Source organism: Blennius ocellaris (assembly GCF_963422515.1).
Source record: "Blennius ocellaris genome assembly, chromosome: 5".
NCBI classification, from domain to species: Eukaryota; Metazoa; Chordata; class Actinopteri; order Blenniiformes; family Blenniidae; genus Blennius; species Blennius ocellaris.
In genome coordinates, this window is record NC_137654.1 from 15,878,335 (window position 1) to 15,900,580 (window position 22,246).

The window sequence follows — 22,246 nt, forward strand, 5'->3', positions numbered from 1 at the left end:
GTGTCCCAGCTTCCTCTTACAATCCAAAAACTTCCATTTCAATATTCTGTATATAATCAACTGCTTAGCATGCAAGAAAATCTTTATCCCATTCGTCATCTATGGACTTCACCAATGCTATTAGGATATAAATAAATGAAGCAAATCAAGCTTTTTTTCGTAGCATTTATATATAAGGGAAGCTTGGTATGGGAGTTGACCGAATCTGCAAGCTATTATTTAGGTGCCTTCCGCTGCCTTTATGTGTATCAGTTATTATTTGCGATGCCTCGGAGCAGAATTCAGAGCCTATCTGGAGATTTATTTCCAAAGATCATATGTGATCACTCAGCCATGACAATGGTCATCCAGAGCTTGCCGGTCTTTCATCTGAGACCACCAAAATCATACTGTGTATAGACCCTTCAGGGTATGCCAGACTAAAAACACTTGTCATGGGTGTTTCCTGCCTTTCACCAATTGTCAGCTTTGATAGGCAATAGCCCGCTGGGACCTTCAGCTGGATCAAGCAAACATAAAAGACGATGGAGAGCAGTCGACTCATCAACAGCTCGATGGTTCACTAGCCTTTTACGGCTTGGGTATGCGTGTGGCTCAGCTGGTGAGCTGGTTAGAGTAAAGTATGGAAAATATATAGAATAATGGAAGATTCCTCTCATATGTCTCACACATTGCTTTGGTCCAAGCTCCCCACTTCAAAATCAATATTTTAGTGTGTGATGACGATCTAAAACCACTTTCAAAAGTCACTGGAGATAGGTGATGAGATGATCACGTTCAAAAAGGAGTGCAGACAAACCGTGTTCTGCAGTGAAAATGGTAAGAAAGAAAAACACCATCAAGTAGAACATTGAAGGAATCATGTTTTTGTTGCATTATTTTTTATTTTCACTATTTACAGTAAACAGAGCATCACACAATGTCCTTTCATCTTGTCATTAACCACAGAGTGAATTTTCTGATTGATTTTTTGAGATAATCACAACCATCGCTAATGAAAACTCCTCCAGAAGTTCGACCCTCTTGTGCCATTATTTTCCCACTTTCCCCTCTTTACACACCGAAAGCTTCTTTTCATCACAGCCCATTTCTCTTAGCTGACTACAAGACATTTAGGAGCCCATAAAGTATTTAGAATGTAGTTTGTTCAGGACCCAGTGATCGGTGTGGTTTTTATCAAGCTCATTAAATGCTACTCACAATTAAAAGTGACATGCTCGAATTAGTCTGAGGGGAGTCCAAAGACAAAGAGATTAGGCGAAAGCTTTGAAATTGTATCCAGGGTTTATTACATTTTAAAAGCAAAATCTGCTAACTTTGACAAGAATTGAAATTAATTCTGTGGCTTGGTAGTCTGGGAGAAATTCTTTTTTTGCCACATTGAGTGTAAATTATGAAGAAAGATAGTAGTCAGGAGTGTAAAATTGCTGATTTAGTGTATTTTAATAGGAGACGGGGTGATTAAATATTATTGTTTCTGAATTGTGGAGGAGAAATCCACTGGGCTCGGTCAGCTGCTGTAGTTGCAGGGACATGCTTGGCTTGCATAGCCTGAAGGCAGCTATGCTGGTGTGTTGCTCTCTGCTGAATGTATTGAGACCATCATTGGCTGCATCAGCACATCTTTCCCCACCATTACTTCAGCTGAATATATGTCAAAATCACACTGACGGACAGCACAGGTTAGTCTGTCTCTGCCTAAAATAACGGATTTTTGACTCAAAAGAGCCTTTAGTTTCTGGAAGTCCCTTTCCTGTTTATTCAAATGTCTCTCTTTTTAATTTATGTCAGGTTGTCCCTCTTGTATTTTAACTGCACATTTGGTGTTTTTTTTCCCATATTTTTGTTTATTTCAAATTCAAGAGAATGTTTAAGTGATAAGTAGTCAATACGATGATCTCTTGAGCTACTTGAGAGATAGAGTATGCTAGAGAAAGTGTAAGAGTTGGAGCACGGGGTGCTGTGCATGCCGACTGGGTGTTTGCTGGGAATTACCCTCTATTGACAGTGTGACAATGCCAGGCGGGCAGCAGCACTGCTGCTAAAAGGATTACACGTAGAGCATGGCATGGCAGCGCTGGCTAGGAACAGGGGAAGTAAGGGCAGCAGGGTGTGCGTGCATGTTCAATGAGGCTTCCTCTTCTTCTTCTTCCCTCTGAAAGTGTGTATAGTAAGACAAACAAGCAAGCTGGTTCTTAGAGGAGGAGGATGTGTCACCTAGCCTCCGGGAGACGAGATGATGAAAGACAGAAGGCAAAAAAACGGAAAAGATGCAAAAGGAAGGATGCTGAAATATAAAGACAAACTCCACCTTTGAAAATGTTTTTTTCGAGACGTGTGTGTGGTTCCAGTGTGTTGCTTCTGGTTTGTAATGGTCCTTGGAATTCGGTAGGCAATGAAACCAGAGTAATAGGTAAGAGGAGAATTTATTTCAAGTCGAGCCCCTTTGTGCAAGAAAACACAGACAAACACAGAGACAAAGAGCTGCATTTCTCTCACGCTTCATAGCCTGAAGACATGGCGGGTGTGCATCTTTGAAGTGGTTGTTTTTCCATGGTCCTGATGAATCAAGGCTCTATATGCCAATACGGAGCTCAGCCCAATGGGTTTCATGCATGGATTAGATTGTCTGCCTGTGTTTGGTCCACTACGGGAAGGGTTCCATTTCAGCCTTGAGGGTAGCAGGAGGAGGTTTCCCAAGTTTTTAGTATGCCCATCTGTGATACATCACTCCTGTCCTGCCACCATCCTCACCTGTCACCCATCTTGGCTGATGGGACCAAACAAAGTGGCATCGTCTGTCCCTCTGCTGCTGCATTCTCTCTTTTTTGGTTTCATTGCCTTTTTTTCTCTTCCTTTTTCGTTAACTCAAAGTCCCCAATCATCTTTTTCTCCTTTTCTTCCTTGTTCTCTCTCAGGAACTTGCTTTGCTTATGTAACCATCACTAAGTCTACTCGAATAGCTGTTGCCATAGCCTGACATGGATATATTTAGCCATTATGGTCCCCCCCCCCCCCCCCCCCCATACCCTGCATGCCCAAGCAATGCTAAAAGATTCATGTATTCAGACCCCTCAGGCGGTGCAGTGACACACTTACTTTACATCCAGAGCAATTAATGTCCACTGAATCTAGATTACAATGCCGGCATCCCACAGGGAAGCCGCGATGCCCCAGTGGGTGTCAGGGGTAGACACGGGAGGCTTTACTGCACCTCTTAAAGGGTTGCCATCACATAGCACATTGCAAATCAGTAAAGTGGGTACAACCGTGTGTTGATTTTCTTCTTTGTTTTTCCCTCTTATGCTTGCATGGCCAGTAATAGCATATTGATTGTTTACATAGCACCGGTAGCCTCACACAGCAACGTGACAGTTGTCTCCTCCCTGCTGCCCTCCTCTTCCTTCATCACCTCTATGTCTTTTGGTCCACCAAACAGCCTCACACAGTTGAGATCACTCTCTTTATTCAGTGTCCCTTTTTCCCCCTCATTCCTCTTTCCTTGTCTTCCACTCCCTTGTTTAAAGGGCTGGAAAATGGCCAGTTTTGAGCCTCAACGGGGACTGCAGCACAGAAGGCTCAGTGCCACACTGTGCCAAGGTCATGCTGGGCAGCCATATTGCATTTTATGAGTAGGTGGTCGGTACTAAGCATTGATATGGCCCCTTGTTAGATTTACCATTCATGGCAACAGCAGTAGGTTTTAAGCAGGCAAACATCCAGAATGTTAACAACCCCCCTCAATTTCTTTTTCTTTTTTTTAAATTATGACTTTCGTTGTACTTTTTTTTTTTTAACTCTTGCACAGTTGGGCTGCATGGTTGTGTAGCGGTTAGCACTCACCTCTCACAGCTACACCAGCTCAAGTCCAGGGTTTTCTATATTAAGGCTAGATGATTTACATGTGCATGTTAAGATTTACTGTGTGTACGCTGTTTTCCTCCTACAGTTTAAAGCATTGGAATCCAGCCCTGGTCCTGGAGAGCAACTGTCCTGCATGTTTTAGATGTATCTCTACCAAAAATACCTAATGCTTTTGTAATCACCGCGTTCCTATGAGAACAATGAGGAGAGCTTCATTGAAATCATGTATTTTTTACCTAAAACAAGCAAGATAGGGGCTCTCCAGCACCAGGAGTGAGACCACTGTAAAGACATACATATTGAGTTAGTTGGGAATCTCCGAAAGGATCCCAGATGTGTAAGTGAATGAGTGAGAGGATGTACCTGGCCTTTGCCCTGAGTCATCTGGGTTCTGCTCCAGTACCACAAATTAGATAAAGCAGGCCAGAATATAGATGATGTATGTCAAATTAAAAGGATATTAGAAGAAGTGTGTGTGTGTGTGTGTGTGTGTGTGTGTGTGTGTGTGTGTGTGTGTGTGTGTGTGTGTGTGTGTGTGTGTGTTGCCACATTTAGACAGAAAAACGACCGTTATGATATAGAACATGCTCTTGGCACAATGACTCATGCCATGTTCTTACTTTCCGGGGGTGTAGGAGCGGGGAGTGCTTTTAATTGCTTTTACAACCACCTGGACTGAAAGAGCATATTTACCCTTGAGCGTCCACAGAAACCTGTGCTCGTTTGAAAGTTTCTATAAGACAGTAACATCAGAGAAAGACAAAAGTGTAAAGTTTTTGTCCTGACTTTGACTTTTGGAACTCTGCAGGTGACCCCAGTGGCTGGACCCCCAGAGGGAGGTACACGAGTGACCATCTACGGCACAAATCTTGGTCTGGCCTTCGCCGACATGGTGGGCAACGTAGAAGTGGCCGGGGTGAGGTGTACTCCAGTGGAGGATGGCTATATCATCGCAGAACAGTAAGTGACACATGCTTTATTGTCTCAACAGTATTATTATTAGTCATTTGCAGATTGAAAATTACACAAAAAATCAATTAGTGTTGATTTTAATAAATGCTTAATTCTTCCTTCAAGTTTTCTGAATGCATCTGGGGAATAAGTTTGCCATATTTTGTTCACAATGTGGAATAATAATTCATTATTCAGCCAATTATCCCAGTTTGTAAACAGCACAATTTTCTAGCCAGCTGTCCTACTAGAAGAGCTGAAAAGTGTGCTCTATTGAATAAGAAATAAATAATTCTGAAAGAAATAATTGCATGATTCAGCTGTAGAAAATGCATTGATGAAACAATAATTTACAAACCATTCTGAGAAACATGAAATGTTACTCTGCCATGTTCCTTTTGTAATAACAGAGATATAAAGCAATAATTAAATTTGACACTGTTACACATTTACCGTATAGATAGATAGATAGATAGATAGATAGATAGATAGATAGATAGATAGATAGATAGATAGATAGATAGATAGATAGATAGATGTGGTTGCTTGCAACAAATAACAATTTAGAAAGAAATGCAAATTTTAAAGCAGCAACTTCAATTGTCAGCGATTCTAGATGCTTATTTTTCATGCTTTTTAAAAAAATCTGGGATCTATTTCATACTGATTTTTAGAGTTCCATATAGAAATGTTTTAACATCTATACTGAGTAACTTCTTCATACCTTTAGTGCAGTGCATTCAGCCTGGCGTTTAGGTAACCTATTAATAATGTGTAACAACAAATATTGCAATATATTGCAATATATATACTATATACACTGAACAGTGTATATAGTATATATATTGCAACCAAAAGCATCCTTCTGCAGCATCCCTGCTTTAATGAAGGCTGGAGCTGGTCCAAACAGTGTGGTCCTGACATTACTCTTCTCCCTCTGCAGAACTAGCCCAGCTCTTCTCCCTCTTTACCTCATCCAGACAACACCAATCCCAGAACAGCTGTGTGTGTTTACTTGTGTTTACCTCCTTAATTGTCCCATGCTGCGTGTGCATCACGGTAAAGCCTGTCCCGTTCACCCTGAACTAATGAAATGTGGCCTGCGCTTCACAACTAGCCCATCTCCCCCTTGGCTAGACACACAGACGCGTGTGGACTTGGAAACGCGGTGCCTTATGGTTGTTTAACCTCCCCTGGTGATGCAGGCCTCACATGAGACAGACAGGAATGTACACAAACCATTTTAATGTACCCTAAATATATATCAACATGTTTGGATTAGGATTAGGTTGGATTGCCTTTGGGCAATGGGCTTCACTGGTGGAGGAAATGCACTTTGATATGAAAAGAAAAGGCAACTAATCCTATTATAGTGTCTTTGGATGCTCTGCTGAAGGCCATCATTATGCTTACTCATTATACTGCTACCATATAATATATAATCATACCACAGAAACTGTAGCTATTTAAAAAAAAATCACGAATTTATGAAATATATATGATGTAGTTAAACATAACCATTGACAACTCATTTGTAGCGACCATCATGATCACATTTCTCTATAAATATTAGAGTAAAAGAACGATGTTGTTAATGAAATATACATGACGGAAAAATAACTTCCTCACTGAAGCAATTATGAGAATAGAGTGAATCAGTGGATCTCTCCATATTTTGTGTTGTGATTGTTATTTACTTATTTAATTCAATTAAACTTTATTTATATAGCACCAAATACAACAGTTATTTATAGGTAAAAACACAAAGGGCAGTTTAGCAGCAGTGTCCAGAGTATGTTATACAATTTGTGATAAATAAATATTAAATCTCTGAGTGTCGAGAGTAGTAAAACATTCAGCCTAACTTAAATCTCATGAAATATCTAAAAATCAAACCATGACTGTCATTGACTATTAAGAGATGATGAAAATGTCATGTTTTTTGGGGATATCCATGATGCACCTGATGTCTCGGAGGTGAGGTACGATTTGCAGTGTTGGTGCTTTGCCGGTGCAGTGCAGTGTTTCATTGTCTGCCACAGAAACATTTCCCAGAAGCTGGCATTATATATTCTCCACATGACACCATGACATGTATTACAGAGGTTTTTACTAAATCATTAATTGTAATCAATTTGTAAAGCAGTGTGTTTTAATCAATTGGTTTGATCCTTTCATTGCATTTTGTCCAGTTCCATCCTGGTGCTGTTGTTGAAAACAGTTCTCCATCTGCTTTCATTATGTATCAAACCTTACTCATATACATTTGTCTTTGGAAAGTCTTCATTATCCTGAAAATGATATCTAAAAAAAGACACATTTGCAGAAATAAATAGGCCTTTAGTGTAAAAATGTCTGCTCTCTGTGGTATAAAACTGTCTGCTGACTTTAAGTCGGTTAGAAAATCCTGAAATCAAATGAAAGTTTCAAATGTATGGCACGAACTGAAACAGTGCTGACATACATTGAGTGAACACACACACACACACACACACACACACACACACACACACACACACACACACACACACACACACACACCCAGGGTATCGCAGTCATGGCTCTCAGAGGAGCCTTTAACCCTAATTCTTTCCTTGGCCTATTTCTGCCCTCAGAAAGAGAACAGCTAAGCGCTGCACCATTACTGAATCTCACATGCTTTCAGTTCCTGCTGTTAAAAATAAGTATGTTATACATCCAACTTGCACACATACACTTGCGCAACATCGTTACAGTTCTTTTGATTATTATATGTGCACGTTTCAAGATATGGCAGCTCCTTATATAGTGTGCATGATATACAATGCTTTTTCTAGCACATTACTGGCCAGTTGTAATTAAAATTCACTATGTGCTACTTGGCTGTAGGGGACAATTTGTCAGCAGCACACTGATCTGACAGCACTTTAATCCATTTGGGGACAGGCTAGGGAATTCATTTATATGGCATGTGAAAAAATGATGGAGCAAAATTAAAAAACTAACCTTTGACCTCTTTAGTCTAACTTTGAAGGAGTTGGAGTCTCCACAATGATGTTCTTTGCTGGACATTCATTTGGTGCCTGGGGTTCGTATTGGTTCATGATACGTATGCCCTTATCTGGCTGTTGCTGTTTGTTTTGAGTCTTAATTCAGTCACCAGGCTTCCTATGATGGACTGCTCTGGACCAAAAAAGAGAAAAAAAGCATACATATTTATGTGTCTTTTATGTTTCTACTTCAGAGGAGTTTGTGAAAGCCACTCTTGCTTTGAAGAAAAAGTCTCAACTTTTGTGTTTTTCAGCGCTCATAAAGCATATTTTTTGAGGGTTGATGCTATTCACCAGCATTTTTGGAGTGGCCAAAAAAGAGTCCTCATTAGTAGAAATTGAAGTTTAAAAGTAGGCCTCTGATTTTTTGGGAAGAAAAGACTTGTTTCAAATGAAGAATATCGAGTTGGGAGTGGAGTTGGGAGAAGCTATGCATTTTCCCATGCAATGCAGTTTCACAAAAAAACAAAACAGTAGGCTTTCAGGTAGTGGAGCAAGATAGTGTGCTGTTTGACTGAAATGATAACGTGTCCTCTCAGCAGTCAGTTTACCCTTTTTATATAGTTCATCTAACAAAACTGAGCATTCATCCAACTTCCATACTACTTCATCACCTTGATTTACATAAATCTACATAGATTGTTCTAAATTACAGCTACGTAAATAGACTATGCTTGGAGTTTGTGTGCATTTGGCTGGTGACCAACTAAAAATTACACAAAGAGTGAAAATATGCACAAACACAATGATTCAGATTATGTTTTTAATGTTTACATGATAATCTGCATAAAACTGCATCACCTCCATGTTCATCTGCAGCATCTCGGCTATGGGCTGTGCCGGGTTTGCACCTCCATTTTGAACACAAAACAAACAGACGCAATGATAACGTAAATGTTTTCAGATGTATTAAATCACATTACATTTTGTGTAATGTACATGTAATCTAGTAGTATAAAGTGATAGGCACAAATAGAGAGAAACAATCACATTCACACCTATTGGCAATTTAGAGTCACCAGAGGTTTGATAAACCCACACATGGAAAACATGCAATCTCTCCATAGAAAAGCCAAACACCTCACACTTGAACTTGGGATACTCTAATTGTGAGGCGGGTATGTCACTGTGTTCAGAGTCATTTTTGTTTGAGAAACAACACATCTGTTCTGCTTCATCAGCCCCACTCCTACCTGCTCCCTCCATCTGCCTTGCCACATATTCCATCTCTCTTTCCACACCTTGATTGCTTCTTGTATTTTATTACACCCTGGCACAGCGATCAATAGACGCTCTCATTTTATTATGTCATTTGATCTAGTCACCCGCAGTGCTGGGTGACACCTGATCACATGGTATGATAGAGCTGTATTGATCCTGCTGCATGATTTACATTAGATCTGCTGCACTGGCACAGCACCAGCACTGTCGGGGGGCCTGGTTGATGGTAGAAGATTTACTGCACCTGGGTTAGGCTTGCTGGAGAGTGCCAAGGGAGAAGGGCGATAAGCATTGGTCTCGTTTAAAGACACTGGGAGGCCGATGTCTGGATGTGCCCTGTAGGGAAATGGCTGATACAACAAAGGAAGATTGGAGTGGAAAATAAATCAATATCAAGCAGACTTGCATTCTGATGACGCTTTCAAAACTTTACTGAAGCATTCGTACACAAAGACGACATGAAAGCGAGCAATCTTCTTAATCTACATTAACGTTATCAAACATTTACACTTATATGGTTTGTTTTATTAGGTCCAGCCATTCATCTATCTTCTCAACCACCGTATCCTGCTTAGGGTGATGGGGGCTGCAGACTACTGACTCTGGTCACCAGTCCATCACAGGACAAACACATAGAGCTATAGAATCACGCTCACTAACATCAACGTCCAAATTAGATTCACCAATCCATCTCAAACTCTTTCCTTGGGGGACTGCGGAAGGAAACAGGAAGTAAACGCATGCATATACAGGGAGAACATACACATTTCAACTGAGATAGTGGCAAATATTCTCGCTGTGAGCTGTGCACAACTTGTTAAGTTTGGCTTCATTTGTATCACCCCTAACAGTCTGATGTCTGTTTTGTTTTTTCTGTAGGATTGTTTGTGAGATGGACCCCGCCCCTGCAGACAGCCGTCCTGGCCCAGTCCAGCTGTGTGTTGGAGAGTGCAGACCAGAACTGAGAACTCGTTCCACACAGCACTACTCCTTCGTGGTACGACTGCAGCGATGCCCCATTGTTTCACATATATGATATTTAAACTGTTCAAGAAGTGTGCATGTTGTCATTAACATCACCCCAAACAAAAAAAGAGCTGCATAACAAAGTAAATGTACAGTTTTGAATAAAGTAATTTGTTTTTGCAAATTAATTGTTTTTGGTCCACAGGCAGACGATGATGTGTGACTTGCCTGCATGCAGTTTAATTAAGTAGCTCTGTGCGTGCTCAGTTGTTATTATAGATGTAACATTTCACCATTAATACCACAATGTTTTCTACAAATCCTCATTAAGGATCTCTGCAGGTCTGTGTTTGCAGATGAGGTTTGTTTTTATTTATTACCACAAAGCTGACATGATATTACCTTATATAGTCATTTCACTTAATAGCGTATATATCTCAGTTTCCAGTGTTTTAATCATTGTTTTTGTTGTTTGTTTAACAGGTGAGATTAAATGCCTCATTCCACCATAATTCAGTTGGTGACATAAAAATAAGCCATTTCTCACAAGTATTCTTGCAGCATTTTATGTATCGTTGAAATTTAGAAGATTAAAAATAATAGATTAAATTTGACTGTAAGGTGTGAAGGGAGAGAGACAGAGGAAGAACAGTAAGTGAACAAACAGCTCGCGATAGCAGAGTTAATAATTATCCATTCCCCATACTCACACATTTATGTACACATCTCCTCGTCGCTGTCATTTCCTGGCTGCCCAACCTGCATAACTAACAGATATTCTGCTTTTCTCATTTGCACATTGTCACACCTTCACAATTAGTGCTCCCTTAACAATTAACAACAGTCAGTAATTAATGTTTTTTTTTACTTGCTTCACCCTGCATCATTGAAGTCACATGCTGTCAGTTTGGGCTTTTAGTTTTAGCTCTGTGGTGCATCCTTGGGCATTTTTTCTTACCAGTGATATGGCTTCTGCCCAAGCAGGCATACAGTACAACCCCTCAGAGAATACTTCAGAGAGCTCATGTCTGCCACTCCTTGAAATTCCCCTGCATTGCAAGACACCTAAATGCAGAATCACAGTGGCCATGCAGGCAAAGGGGCAATGTAAATGACAGTGTGCACCTAGTTGTTCCTAAATTGTTGTTTTATGTTTGTGCAGATCGAGCTTTTTGCGACTATCCCGGGTTCCTGTGTGTGTTTGTGCACCAATACATGTGTCTGCTTGGATATTTCTCCATCTGCCTGCGTGACGGCGACTGCTGTAAACACTAGTTATTTTCAGACTAACTTTAAAATGATTCACTCAGACACAACCTAGCAGCAAGCAATAGAATGCTCTCTTAGGGACTCTAAGAGCTACTAGTTTTATCCTCTTTTTTTTTTTTTTCCCCCATGAGCAGTGCACTCCGGTGCCATTGGGTTGGCAATACGAATAACTGTAATTTGCTGAAGGCATGCAATAAATACGTACAGTTTTCAAGCTCCACTGCAGATATGCGTCAATGTTTACTGTAGACCGTATCAATTTTTGAAGGCCTGTCAATCTCTTGCATTGTCCTTTCTCAAATTGCTTTCACTATTTTTCTTAACCTCTCTTTCTCTCCCCTGCATCTGTCTGCTATTTCAGACTCCAACAGTCACAGGCCTGTCACCCAGCAGAGGTCCAGAGTCTGGAGGCACGAAAGTAACCGTCATGGGAGAAAACCTTGGCGCAGGCAGCAGTGTCAACGTTCAGTTTGGAAACCAGACGTGCGAGTTCTTCGGGTGAGATTTTCCTCGTGCCGGTTTATACTGTCAACGTGCTATTATAGGCACAAAATGTTTAATTCGCTGAAACACATAGCATGATCAGGCTTCTGCATAAACACAGATTATTCACAAAGACTGGTGCAATGCAATGGGGCGGAAACACGAGTTGTTTGTAATCACTGCAGTGCAAATGAATGATACATTTGAATTTCACAGTTTACAGTTTCAACATTAGAGCATAAATCTGATATTAGGAAGTTAAATTCACCCACTTTGAATGCTTCAAAATCCTCACAGACATTTAATAGTCCATCTGTCTTGTTTTTTGTGTTATTTTTAAACTTTCCCCTCTATCTTTATATATCAGAGGTTTGTTTTTTTCTTTGGATTTTTGGCAACATCTCAATTTAATCCTTTAATACATACTGAAGCTACAACAATGATTTCAGTCACTTTCTTTCTTTTTTTTTTTGCATTTTTCTGTGCATCACTGTCAGAAAGCATTATCTGTATGGCATGCAGTGCGCAGATGATGTGACTTATTCCCATTAAACATGCCCCCCACTCTCCCCTGATATTATTGAAAATTCCCTCAAGGGAAAACCTCTCTTTCTTGTTCTGTCAGAAACTTCTGTAAATCCTAATCAGGTTTTGATGACCTTCTACATTAAACCTTGTAATAATCGCTTCCAGAAAAAGCTGTCTTCTTTTCCACCTAGTCCTGTCCTTGCCACTCTTTTTCCATCAATCTCGTTATCTGCGCCAACCCCTCCTGATTTTTATTCTTTCGCTATCGCTGTTTGCTTCCATCTCTCACCGTCCATCCCTCGCTCCATCTCATGGTTGCTCCCACAGGCCTTCTTTTTACTTTCCACTCCTGAAGGCACCTATTTTAAGCCCTGCCACAGTAATCTTACTGTAACGTCGTAAGGTTGTGGAGTCAAGCCAACATTAATGAGATATGAGGCTAATTACTGGTTTGTGCTTCTCACTGTATTCCTGGCATTAGAGGAGAAAAAGACTGGGTGGGGGGTATCCACTACATGCTCTCCCCTGCTAATGAATTGGGAAAAATTCAGGAGGTGTAGAGGTAGGTCATGGAGTCTTGTAGAGGGAGACAAAGCATGCTGTTTAAGCAAATACAAATGGTGGTGGTACTGCAGGTATGTTAGTTTGGGTGCATCTGTCTTTAAGCTGTGTTTCAAGTCAGATAATTACTAAACAGGACTAGTAGAACAAATTGTATAATGTATTCTGTTGCTGTAGGAGGTGTTTATGCTCATGTAAGATTCAATTTAATTGTTCTAATAATACAGTAGCTGATTAAGTAATTAATAAGAAGCCATCTGGAATTCAGTGGGGCAGTGTTAGTTTTATTTCCTAAAACATGCCTTTATGCTCTGCCTCCATGTAGCTTCTCCTACCAATGATGCAATCGGGATTTGAATAATTGTATTTATTTAGTAATTAAAGCCAGTCGTCTTCCAATTCCAAATCTGGCTTTTCCTCGAACTTCCTCTGAGCACGTGTCAAAGTGTCCTTGAGCAAGTCACTGAACTCCACCTTGCCCTTGTGGTACACAAGCGTTTTGTATGACAGTGTGTGAATAATTGTATGTAAATCAGTGATTGTAACTGATCATGTGAAACATATTGAGACTGCTAAAATCGTATCATGCGTTATATAAGTGAAGTCCATTTCCTACAAACGACTAATGTTCGTATTCTTATGTTTTAGACGGACCATGACGGAGATTGTGTGCTACTCTGCTCCTTCTCTGTCCGGGGTGGGCCCAGTTCAGATCAGCGTGAGCGTGGATCATGCCCAAATCAGGGAGAGCCTTACCTTCGAGTACATAGAGGATCCAACTGTCCAGCGCATTGAGCCTGACTGGAGCATCGCAAGGTAATCACAGACACAATGTACAGAACACAGACTGTTCAAGTTGCTACTCTTGCCACATCCTCAACAACCGTCGACTTGTGACACTCAGGCAATCCCAAAGCTTTAGAGCCAGTCAGTCCGGGGCAGGAACAATAAGCAGACATGAATCAATATTGCACTTTCAATTACTGTTTGGTTCTCTACTAATTAGTCTAGATCTGATAGGACAACGACAGCTCGCAGATTGGAGGGAATGGGCACTATTGAGACCGAGATCCTCCTATCGAATGCAGTGTTGATCCATCTGTTGAATGTTGTTGGCAGATAGATACACATACAGTATGTGCTTCTAATTAAAAAGAGGAAAGGGATGAGGATGAAATAGAAGCTTACTGGTACAATGTGCTATCAGAGGTGTGAGTCCATAGCAGATGGCATGGGCTTAGGGAAAGCTTGGATGGTACACTGCAGCAGAAACTTGGTTTCACAGAGGGAATAGAGGGGAGAAATGAAGGGGGACATGGAAAGGACAAGACTGCATGTCATTTTGCTTTGCTTTGTATCTATGGAAAGACAGAGGCAGACAGTGAGCATTGAGCAGTATGCAGTCAGTGTAAGTATCACCAGAGTAGCTTAGTGTATCATTTATTCAGCAGATTGACGACTCAGTCTTTGAGTAGCCAATTTAGTCGGGTTAGAATGACCTGTTCTTAACAGTTACTGATGGGTTAACATAATTTAACAGTATACACACAATTTCTGTAGCAAATCCAGAGTTTTCATGCATGCAGCACCAAAGACAATAAAAGACATTAACCAATTGCAGCATTTCCTCCTTTTTTCTTTTGCTTCCTTTTTCTGTGATTTGTTCATGAGCTCATTATTTTAAGTACTAGTGGAGCTCAAATTGCATTTTATGCTTTAACTGTCGTAGTCTTTCTAAAGTTTTAACAATTGATTCTATCTAGCAAATCTAGATAAGAATCCTCAATCATTCAACTCTGCAGTCTATTACTTCCAAAAAATATTCCTGGATAAAGAATTAGGTTAGATTTGATGTATTTATGCTTAAAATGTTTAAGATACTTATCAGAGTTGTAAAGTTTAGTTAAGAATTGCCTTTGTCTTTTCAATCGTTGTCAGAAACATATCACAAAAGACATTGACTACTTCAGCTCATCAAATAAAATGTATCTGCTTTATTTGTTTTAGTGGCCACACCCCTCTGATGGTCACAGGAACCAATTTGGACGTGGTTCAGGAGCCCAGGATTCGAGTGAAATATGCCGGCCGAGAGTCTGTCAATGTAAGAAACACCATCTAATTAAACTGGTTCAATGTCTGTGCACAAGAATAGCCTAAGCGCAGCTGCGACTCTACATACTCATGTGGAAGAATGTACACACGGTCCAGCTTGACACTAAATGCTGCTATGCAAGCAAGCTAAGTGATGTTTTGCCTGAGAAGAAAGTGGTATTTTCCTCACAGCCCCTCCAGCTCTATATGCTTCTCTGACTTCTGCTTGAACCCACTTCTTTCAGCCAATGAGCGTGTGCATAATACAGCTTGCACTGAGAGTGAGTGGCAACTTGCATTTAATGAACAGTTTACTCAAAATTTTCCCCACATCCCAAATCCCAAGTCTGCATTTTACTTACACAAGTCCCCTGACGGCTGAACAACATTTTCATTTGTTTGAGGTAAGATGAGATTTCCAAACTTAATGCATGCATTTCTGTACTAATGGAGCCAGCCAGAGGACTGTTGAAGTTGAGGGGGAGTTTTCGGTGGGTCAGTGGGGAGATTGTTGGAGGTGTGCATGATCGGGGGCAAGGAGACTCCTAATGGCTTTCAATGGAAGATTAACTGCATTCAGAAGTCTTTGGTCAGCATAAAGGGCCCTTGTATAATCAAAGTCTTGGCTGCAGGAAATCGTTACAAATTACATTTGAGCCCTGTCCTGGGGGTCCTTGTTTAATTAAGAGGATGGGATTTCCTCTCCATGGTCTGGGTGAAGGTGGGGTAGGCAGACAAATGGACTACAGGGGAGTATGAAGGATAAAGAGTGAGGAGGATAGAAATTAAATCAAGTATAGAAACTGCAGAGTGTCCAGTATTGTTGGATCTAGTTAAACTAACACAACGTCTTGGATCTTGGTACTCATTCGGTGCAGGCCACATTCGTAATACATGAGCTCAGCTGTGCACACACATGCACATAATAGGATGTTTCTCATGCTACAGAGACATAGTTACAAGTTTAGGAAAAACCTGGGGAACTGAAGGTTTGAGTAAGAAAAAAGGAGTAAAAGAGGAATGAAGGTGAGCAGTAATGGAACAGAGACCATGTATATGGATGGGAAGGCGGATTATGTAACTGTGAAGATGCAGGGAGTGGAGGGAGCAAAGAAAAAGGACTTAAATGTACAAAGCAGTGAAAGTTTTAAAAGAGACACGAAGGAGATGGTGCAGGCATTGTGGACTGGATGAAGATGAGAAGAGTAAGTGAGGAGGTTCGTGGAAGCAAGGAGGGAAGACATGCAGGCGACTGGTGTGAGGAAGGAACAGGAAACAGGCTATTGGAAGAAGATGATCCACTGAGGAAAACCCTTACGGGAAAATACCTCAAGAAGACGTGTCTTCACAGGAGCATGGAAAATTGAGACTCATGTGGAAGGGCACATACTAGAATCAAACTCACACATTGCACTGACTATACATATATTCATTCACCTAAATGTAATGCATCATTAATAGAATTACAGAATAGGCTACTATACATTCACGCAAACACATGCAAAAAAACACCGTCAAAGGACAAATCTCACGTGCAGAATTATAACACAGATTTGTCCCAACATGCCTCCTTCCTCTCTGCCTTTCCAACTTCCTATCCCTGACAGTAGTAGTCTAAAATAGGCCTTTAGTGTCTGTCTTGCTCAGTGAATGTTTCTCTAACAAAAGTCATAGCTCTGCCCTGGGGATTTTGTGCTGCCGTGTTTCCCCATGCAAGAACATGGTTTCCCTAAAAGACCTCTGTGCGTTATAAATGTAGTAATTACAAGTTAAATACGTATCTGCGCAGCTTTATGTTTAGAGAAGAGAAGGGGAAAGTGATAAATGAGAGAACGAGAGGCCTGGTGAAATAGGATTTGACTTGTATGTGGGTGCCGTGTCTTCTAATTTTTCTGCTTCTCAAGCTTTGAAAGAGAGCTGTCTCTTCCCAGCCAGCCTGTTTTATACTCTTTACAGAGAGCCTGGCAAAAAAAAAACACTCTTTCCATCTTGATTGTCGCGACAGTCACATAGAATGAATTTCCATGAAATGCTAAGGTTACAATTACCCATCCTTCATCTTACCCTTGCCCCCTCTATCCCTTCCGTTTTTTTGTCGAGAGGAAGACAAATAGCACAGCAGCCTATAGCAATAAGAACTGCTGTCTATCAGCGAGGCTTCAAATGATCACCTGTCTCCCAATAAATTGCTTCTTTTCTCTCCCTCCCTTGTGTCACCTGCATAGATTTACAAAGAAACGGGGAAAGAAGAAGAATAAGGGGGGGGGGAGACAATTTTCTTTGTGAAATGCTCTGTATCTGTCACAGGATTCACAATTGAAACATTTATCGTGATCTTGATTAAAGCTAAATGGGTTATTTTCCATCTCTAGAACATTTCCCTGTCCCAGAAAAAGCTTTATCTACCACATTTGCCACACTTAAGATGCCCGGACTGAGTGTCAGGCTCGGCACATCAGATGCTGCTGATTTGCAGCCGCTGCTCCTGATCTCATAAAGCGTTGAGAATGAGTGTACCTATCACTTAAAGCAATCATGCTCTCTGATCAAAAGGGAACGGTGCTTATCGCTGCAACAAACAATAGCAATGGAGCCTTTGAACTTGAAAAGTTTTGCATTCTTAGCTACAAAACTGTGTTTTGTCTCAATGCAATGTCAGTTTCATTGATTGGTCACGAAATGTTGTGCGTTCTCAATCTGATACACAGTTCTTCTAACACATATCCACATTAATGCCATTTATAGAAGCGTTTGATTCCTCATGACTGTATACAGCAGATTAATGTTTTTGCTCTATAAAGCAAGGGTTACAAAGTCATTTCAATTCAAAGGCCACATACAGCCCAATTTGATTGTGGTCAGTATATTCTTCCTGTGGTTGGTTGCAACTAAAAATACAACAAATAATTTAGATTTTTTTTTTTTATTTGCTGTCCAAACTGAAATCCCCTTTGCTATAGTGTTTGTCTTCAGGCCCATGTTGGAAAAGAAAAAAAAAAAAAAAAACACAAAAATAACCAGCATCTCTGAAGACTGCAGAGTTCTACAGGCAACATGCATTTAGTCATAAAATTACCCCAATTTACAGATATACTGATGCTACTTTTCTTGCAATAAGAGAGCTACATTTTGTGTTGTGTCCTCTCACTAAGAATTGTGACATTCTGTGATTAAAACCAGTTGAAATGTTAAAGTTTATTAGCTATTATTTATTATTGGTTTTCTTTCATTTCTATACTTTGGAAGGTCATCATGTGCGCCAATTTTGACACCGTTGCATTAGAGTGTCTGGAGTGATTTGTGAAGGATTCAAGAAGTGGAAGGTCTGCAAGAAGGTAATGAGAGCAGATATTGTAGTTTAGAGACAGTGACAGTGACCAAAAGACAGGGTGAACTGGAGATGGCAGAGCTGAGGACGTTGGGGCTTTCACTAGGAATGAGCTGAAGGATTAAAAATAAGTACATTCCAGTGACAGCTCATGTTGGACAGTGTGGTGGTAAAGTGAGAGAGATGTGGTTGAGTTGGTTTGGTCATGTGCAGAGGCAGAGATGATAGTGATGGAGAGAAAAGGATGCCGACAATGGTGCTGTCAGGACAAGAAGAGGAAGCCCACTGGGGAGGTTTATGGAGGCCGTGAAAGAGGACATTGGTGTGAGGAAGAAATATATAGGAGCAGAGGATTTACGAAGAAGATGATCTGATATGACAAGACCTAACGGGGAAAATGTCAAAAGAACTTGTCTAAGAGAAAAGCTGAAGTACAGGCTCGAGCTCCACACTGGCTTGAATGGATGGATCAGTGGTGAAGTTAGACTTGCTGCCAGTTTTAACAGTTGGTTGTAACTGCAGGCAGAAAAGAAAATAGACTCGGTGTAGGAGTAACCAAGTACAGGAGCAGCCGAAAAGCCAGTGACTCGCAATCAAATGTTAGCCGCCAGATGACCTCTGACTCTATGAACTCCTCACATTTTTTTTCCTACGCACATTTCCACCAACACCTTATCTTCTCTCGTTCTCACTCTCTCCGTCACTCTCTCACTGCTACCCTGGCCAAAGACCTTTGAATGATTGAGTGGGCTGTAGCTGCACAGTAGATCATGGTAATGTATTCAGCCAGAGGGGTTGGAGTGTTACTGCCTTAAAAACACCCCGGATCTATCCAACGCTGAAGAAAAAAGACAGATGAGGCCAACATTCCAATTATTTTCTCTTTCTGTTGACCTCAATTCACTTTATCAATGCTCTACAATGTCTAGCTTTTCCTTGGCCTCAAGGAATGGATGTACTATTGTACACTTTCTATTTGGCAATATTCATATATATTCAGATTGTGGAGATAGTGAAAAATACATTATGTTGTATGGAATATGCACAGCAGAATGCAATAACAATATATTGTAGGATTTTCCAGTATGTAGTTGCACTAGTGGAAAATAACTTGATTCTGGAGAACATTTGAGGAATCAAGTAATCTTTATTAATCCCTGTTTTGTAAACAAGAGGCACCATACACACACACACATACACAGTGTTCTCACATTTGAGCTGCAGTATAAGGCAAAAGTCATGCAGAAGTGTGGTAGTGTTTTGAAATACAAATAAGAAGTGCCAACATTTTCTTTATCAAATCCTACTATGCCCCATTTACCCATCACTATTTTCACACTCGTCTCTTTGGATTTACACACACTGCCACATAGGCTGGAAAAACATCCTACATGATCTCAGCGGTTTTATATCCTGACAGGATTCAGCGAAGGAGAGGATTTATTAAAATGGGGATAGAAAGTGAGGACATTGCAGAGGAAGAAAAAAAAAAACACTGGAGACTGATCAATATGTACAAACGTCCACTGGAGCGGCCGGACGGGGATCAGAAGGGCCGGTAGTTCTAGAAACTGGAGAAGACGGAGATCTGAGGGGAGGAAGCGCAGCTCGGTGAGTTTCCACAGGAGTGACGGCGACGCATTTGAAAAAGCAAACAGCTCAGGGGACATGTGACCTGGGTTCAGTGTGAAGCCTTGTGGTTAGGACACTTCAGGCCCAGACAGACCCCGTCCCTGAAAACCAAGCAGCCCTGGAACGTAACACAAGGTGATTTTGACAAATTAAGCCTCATTTTAAATGTTGATTTAGCTTTTAATAGTAGAGGATTTTCTATTGGTTGTTATTATTAACGATTATGCGCTTGTGAATGACTATGATGCTGGGACCACTTTATCCAGGACGACTACTCCGGTCAGAGAGCAGATATGGACACCGGGTGTTGACTTTATCCCTTTTAATAGATTCAGCTGGCAGTACAGAACGTGGATTCCCGACGAATGATAAATAAGTGAATGTATAACGAATGAACGATGAATGAATGATAATCAATGTAGAATGATGATGAATGTAGAATGGTTTTCTGTAACACATAAAGAACGTACAAATAAATAAGTGATAAGAATACTCCATAAACTGAATTAAATCCCGTATAGTGTCACACACATGCAGACAGAGCTAGCCGATTAGAATTAGCGTCATTTAAATCCGAGCTAAATGACACAGAACTGTTTCCAAACACACATCTACCGACCTATACACTGAATATGAACACTTGTAGGCATGCTTGATGACTATTAAAGACTTACTTCTTCACGAACGCATTCAACATGTAACGAGGAGTTCACTACAGTCTTATTATTACCAGAAAAACTCCGTTCACCGGGACGTAACACGAGGACCCCATCACCTGACTGGGCTGTCCAAAATAATGCCTGACGAACAACCCCTATTCTAACACACTTCACAGGGAATTTGTAACAGTTATTTTATTGACACTTTATCTATTTTGTCTTTAGTATCTATATTTTTAAAATAGATAACATTTTGTCATTTTTTTTTTATTATTTCACTCAAGTATTCCACTGAGATATTCCTGCTGTCAAAGCTTCAGGTGCAGGAAAAACAACAAAGTGGGTGATGTAGATATTCAATCTGACCCCAGAACAGTTTGTTCGTCTATCTGCATTAGGGGAATTCGAAGGGGAATTCGAAGGGGAATTCGAGGTAAACCTGTCCTTTGATCCCTTGATCCCTTGATCCTTTGATCCGAGGCCAGTGAGAGCAGCCTGCAGACGTCTATCTGCACTCAGTCCTTCAGAGAGACACGAGTGAGATCACAGCCATTCCCAGCATCTAATACAGCTTCCCAGTTTTGGACAGTTCTTTCTTTTCAAAAATGGAGAACCACCAAGCCAGTGAGACCTCTCTGAGGATCAAGTCCCTGCGCCAGGCGCTCTTCTACTACAGAGATGCCTGCATGCAGCAGATGGTGGACTTCACCAGACTACACAAGGAGAAGGACAGTCAGCTGAGCGCCATGGAGGCAAAACAACGGGTCATGGCCTCCCAGCTGGAGGAGAAGGACCGCCAGCTGAAAGACGCCCTGGCAGCCAGAGACACGCAGGTCAAGAGATACGGCCAGATGAAGTCTCTGAGCGAGAAGCTGAGGGCGGACAGCAACAAGCACTGGGAGGTGCGCTGGGACATGAGGGAGAGGGAGGCGGCTGTGAAGGTGGAAGCTCTCCTGCAAAACCACCAGCAGGAAGTGTCCCGGCTCAGTGCAGAGCTGAACACTGTCAAAGCGGCTCTGCAGGACAAAGACCTCCAGCTGAAGGAAGCTCTGGCGGAGAAAGACCTGAAAGAGAGACGCTACGTCCAGCTGAAGGCCGTAAGCGAGAAGCTGAGAGCCGACAGCAACCAGCACTGGGAGGTACGCTGGGACATGAGGGAGAGGGAGGCGGCTGTGAAGGTGGAAGCATCCCTGCAAAACCACCAGCAGGAAGTGTCCCGGCTCAGTGCAGAGCTGAACACCGTCAAAGCGGCTCTGCAGGACAAAGACCTCCAGCTGAAGGAAGCTCTGGCGGAGAAAGACTTGAAAGAGAGACGCTACGTCCAGCTGAAGGCCGTCAGCGAAAAGCTGAGGGCCGACGGCAACAAGCACTGGGAGGTACGCTGGGACATGAGAGAGAAGGAGGCGGCCGCTAAGGAGGAGGAGCTGGTCCAAAAACACCGGCAGCAAGTGGCCCGGCTGAAGGCCGAGAAGGAGGCTCTCTCCACAAGCCTCAAACCAGCGCAGACCACCGAGGCCCAGTCTGGGGACTGGAGGCTTCAGGAGGAGGAGGAGGCCTCAACGACACAGACCAACGGGGGGAATCTGCCCAACATCCTCAAGGTAGAGATCCAGTTTCTGCCCCTTTATTTGATTTCCAGCGTTTCACCTTGTTGCTTGAAATGA

General features: G+C 41.5%; 1 protein-coding gene across 1 annotated transcript in view; it reads left to right on the forward strand.

Annotated features, from left to right (window-relative positions):
- plxna2 (plexin A2) overlaps positions 1-22,246 on the forward strand; it is a 188,851-nt gene that overhangs the window by 127,875 nt on the left and 38,730 nt on the right. The window contains exons 13-17 of the mRNA XM_080497333.1: positions 4,673-4,824; positions 9,945-10,062; positions 11,662-11,798; positions 13,521-13,688; positions 14,880-14,973. Of these exons, the coding sequence (XP_080353459.1) occupies positions 4,673-4,824; positions 9,945-10,062; positions 11,662-11,798; positions 13,521-13,688; positions 14,880-14,973 (669 nt within the window). The remainder of the gene's footprint in view (positions 1-4,672; positions 4,825-9,944; positions 10,063-11,661; positions 11,799-13,520; positions 13,689-14,879; positions 14,974-22,246) is intronic.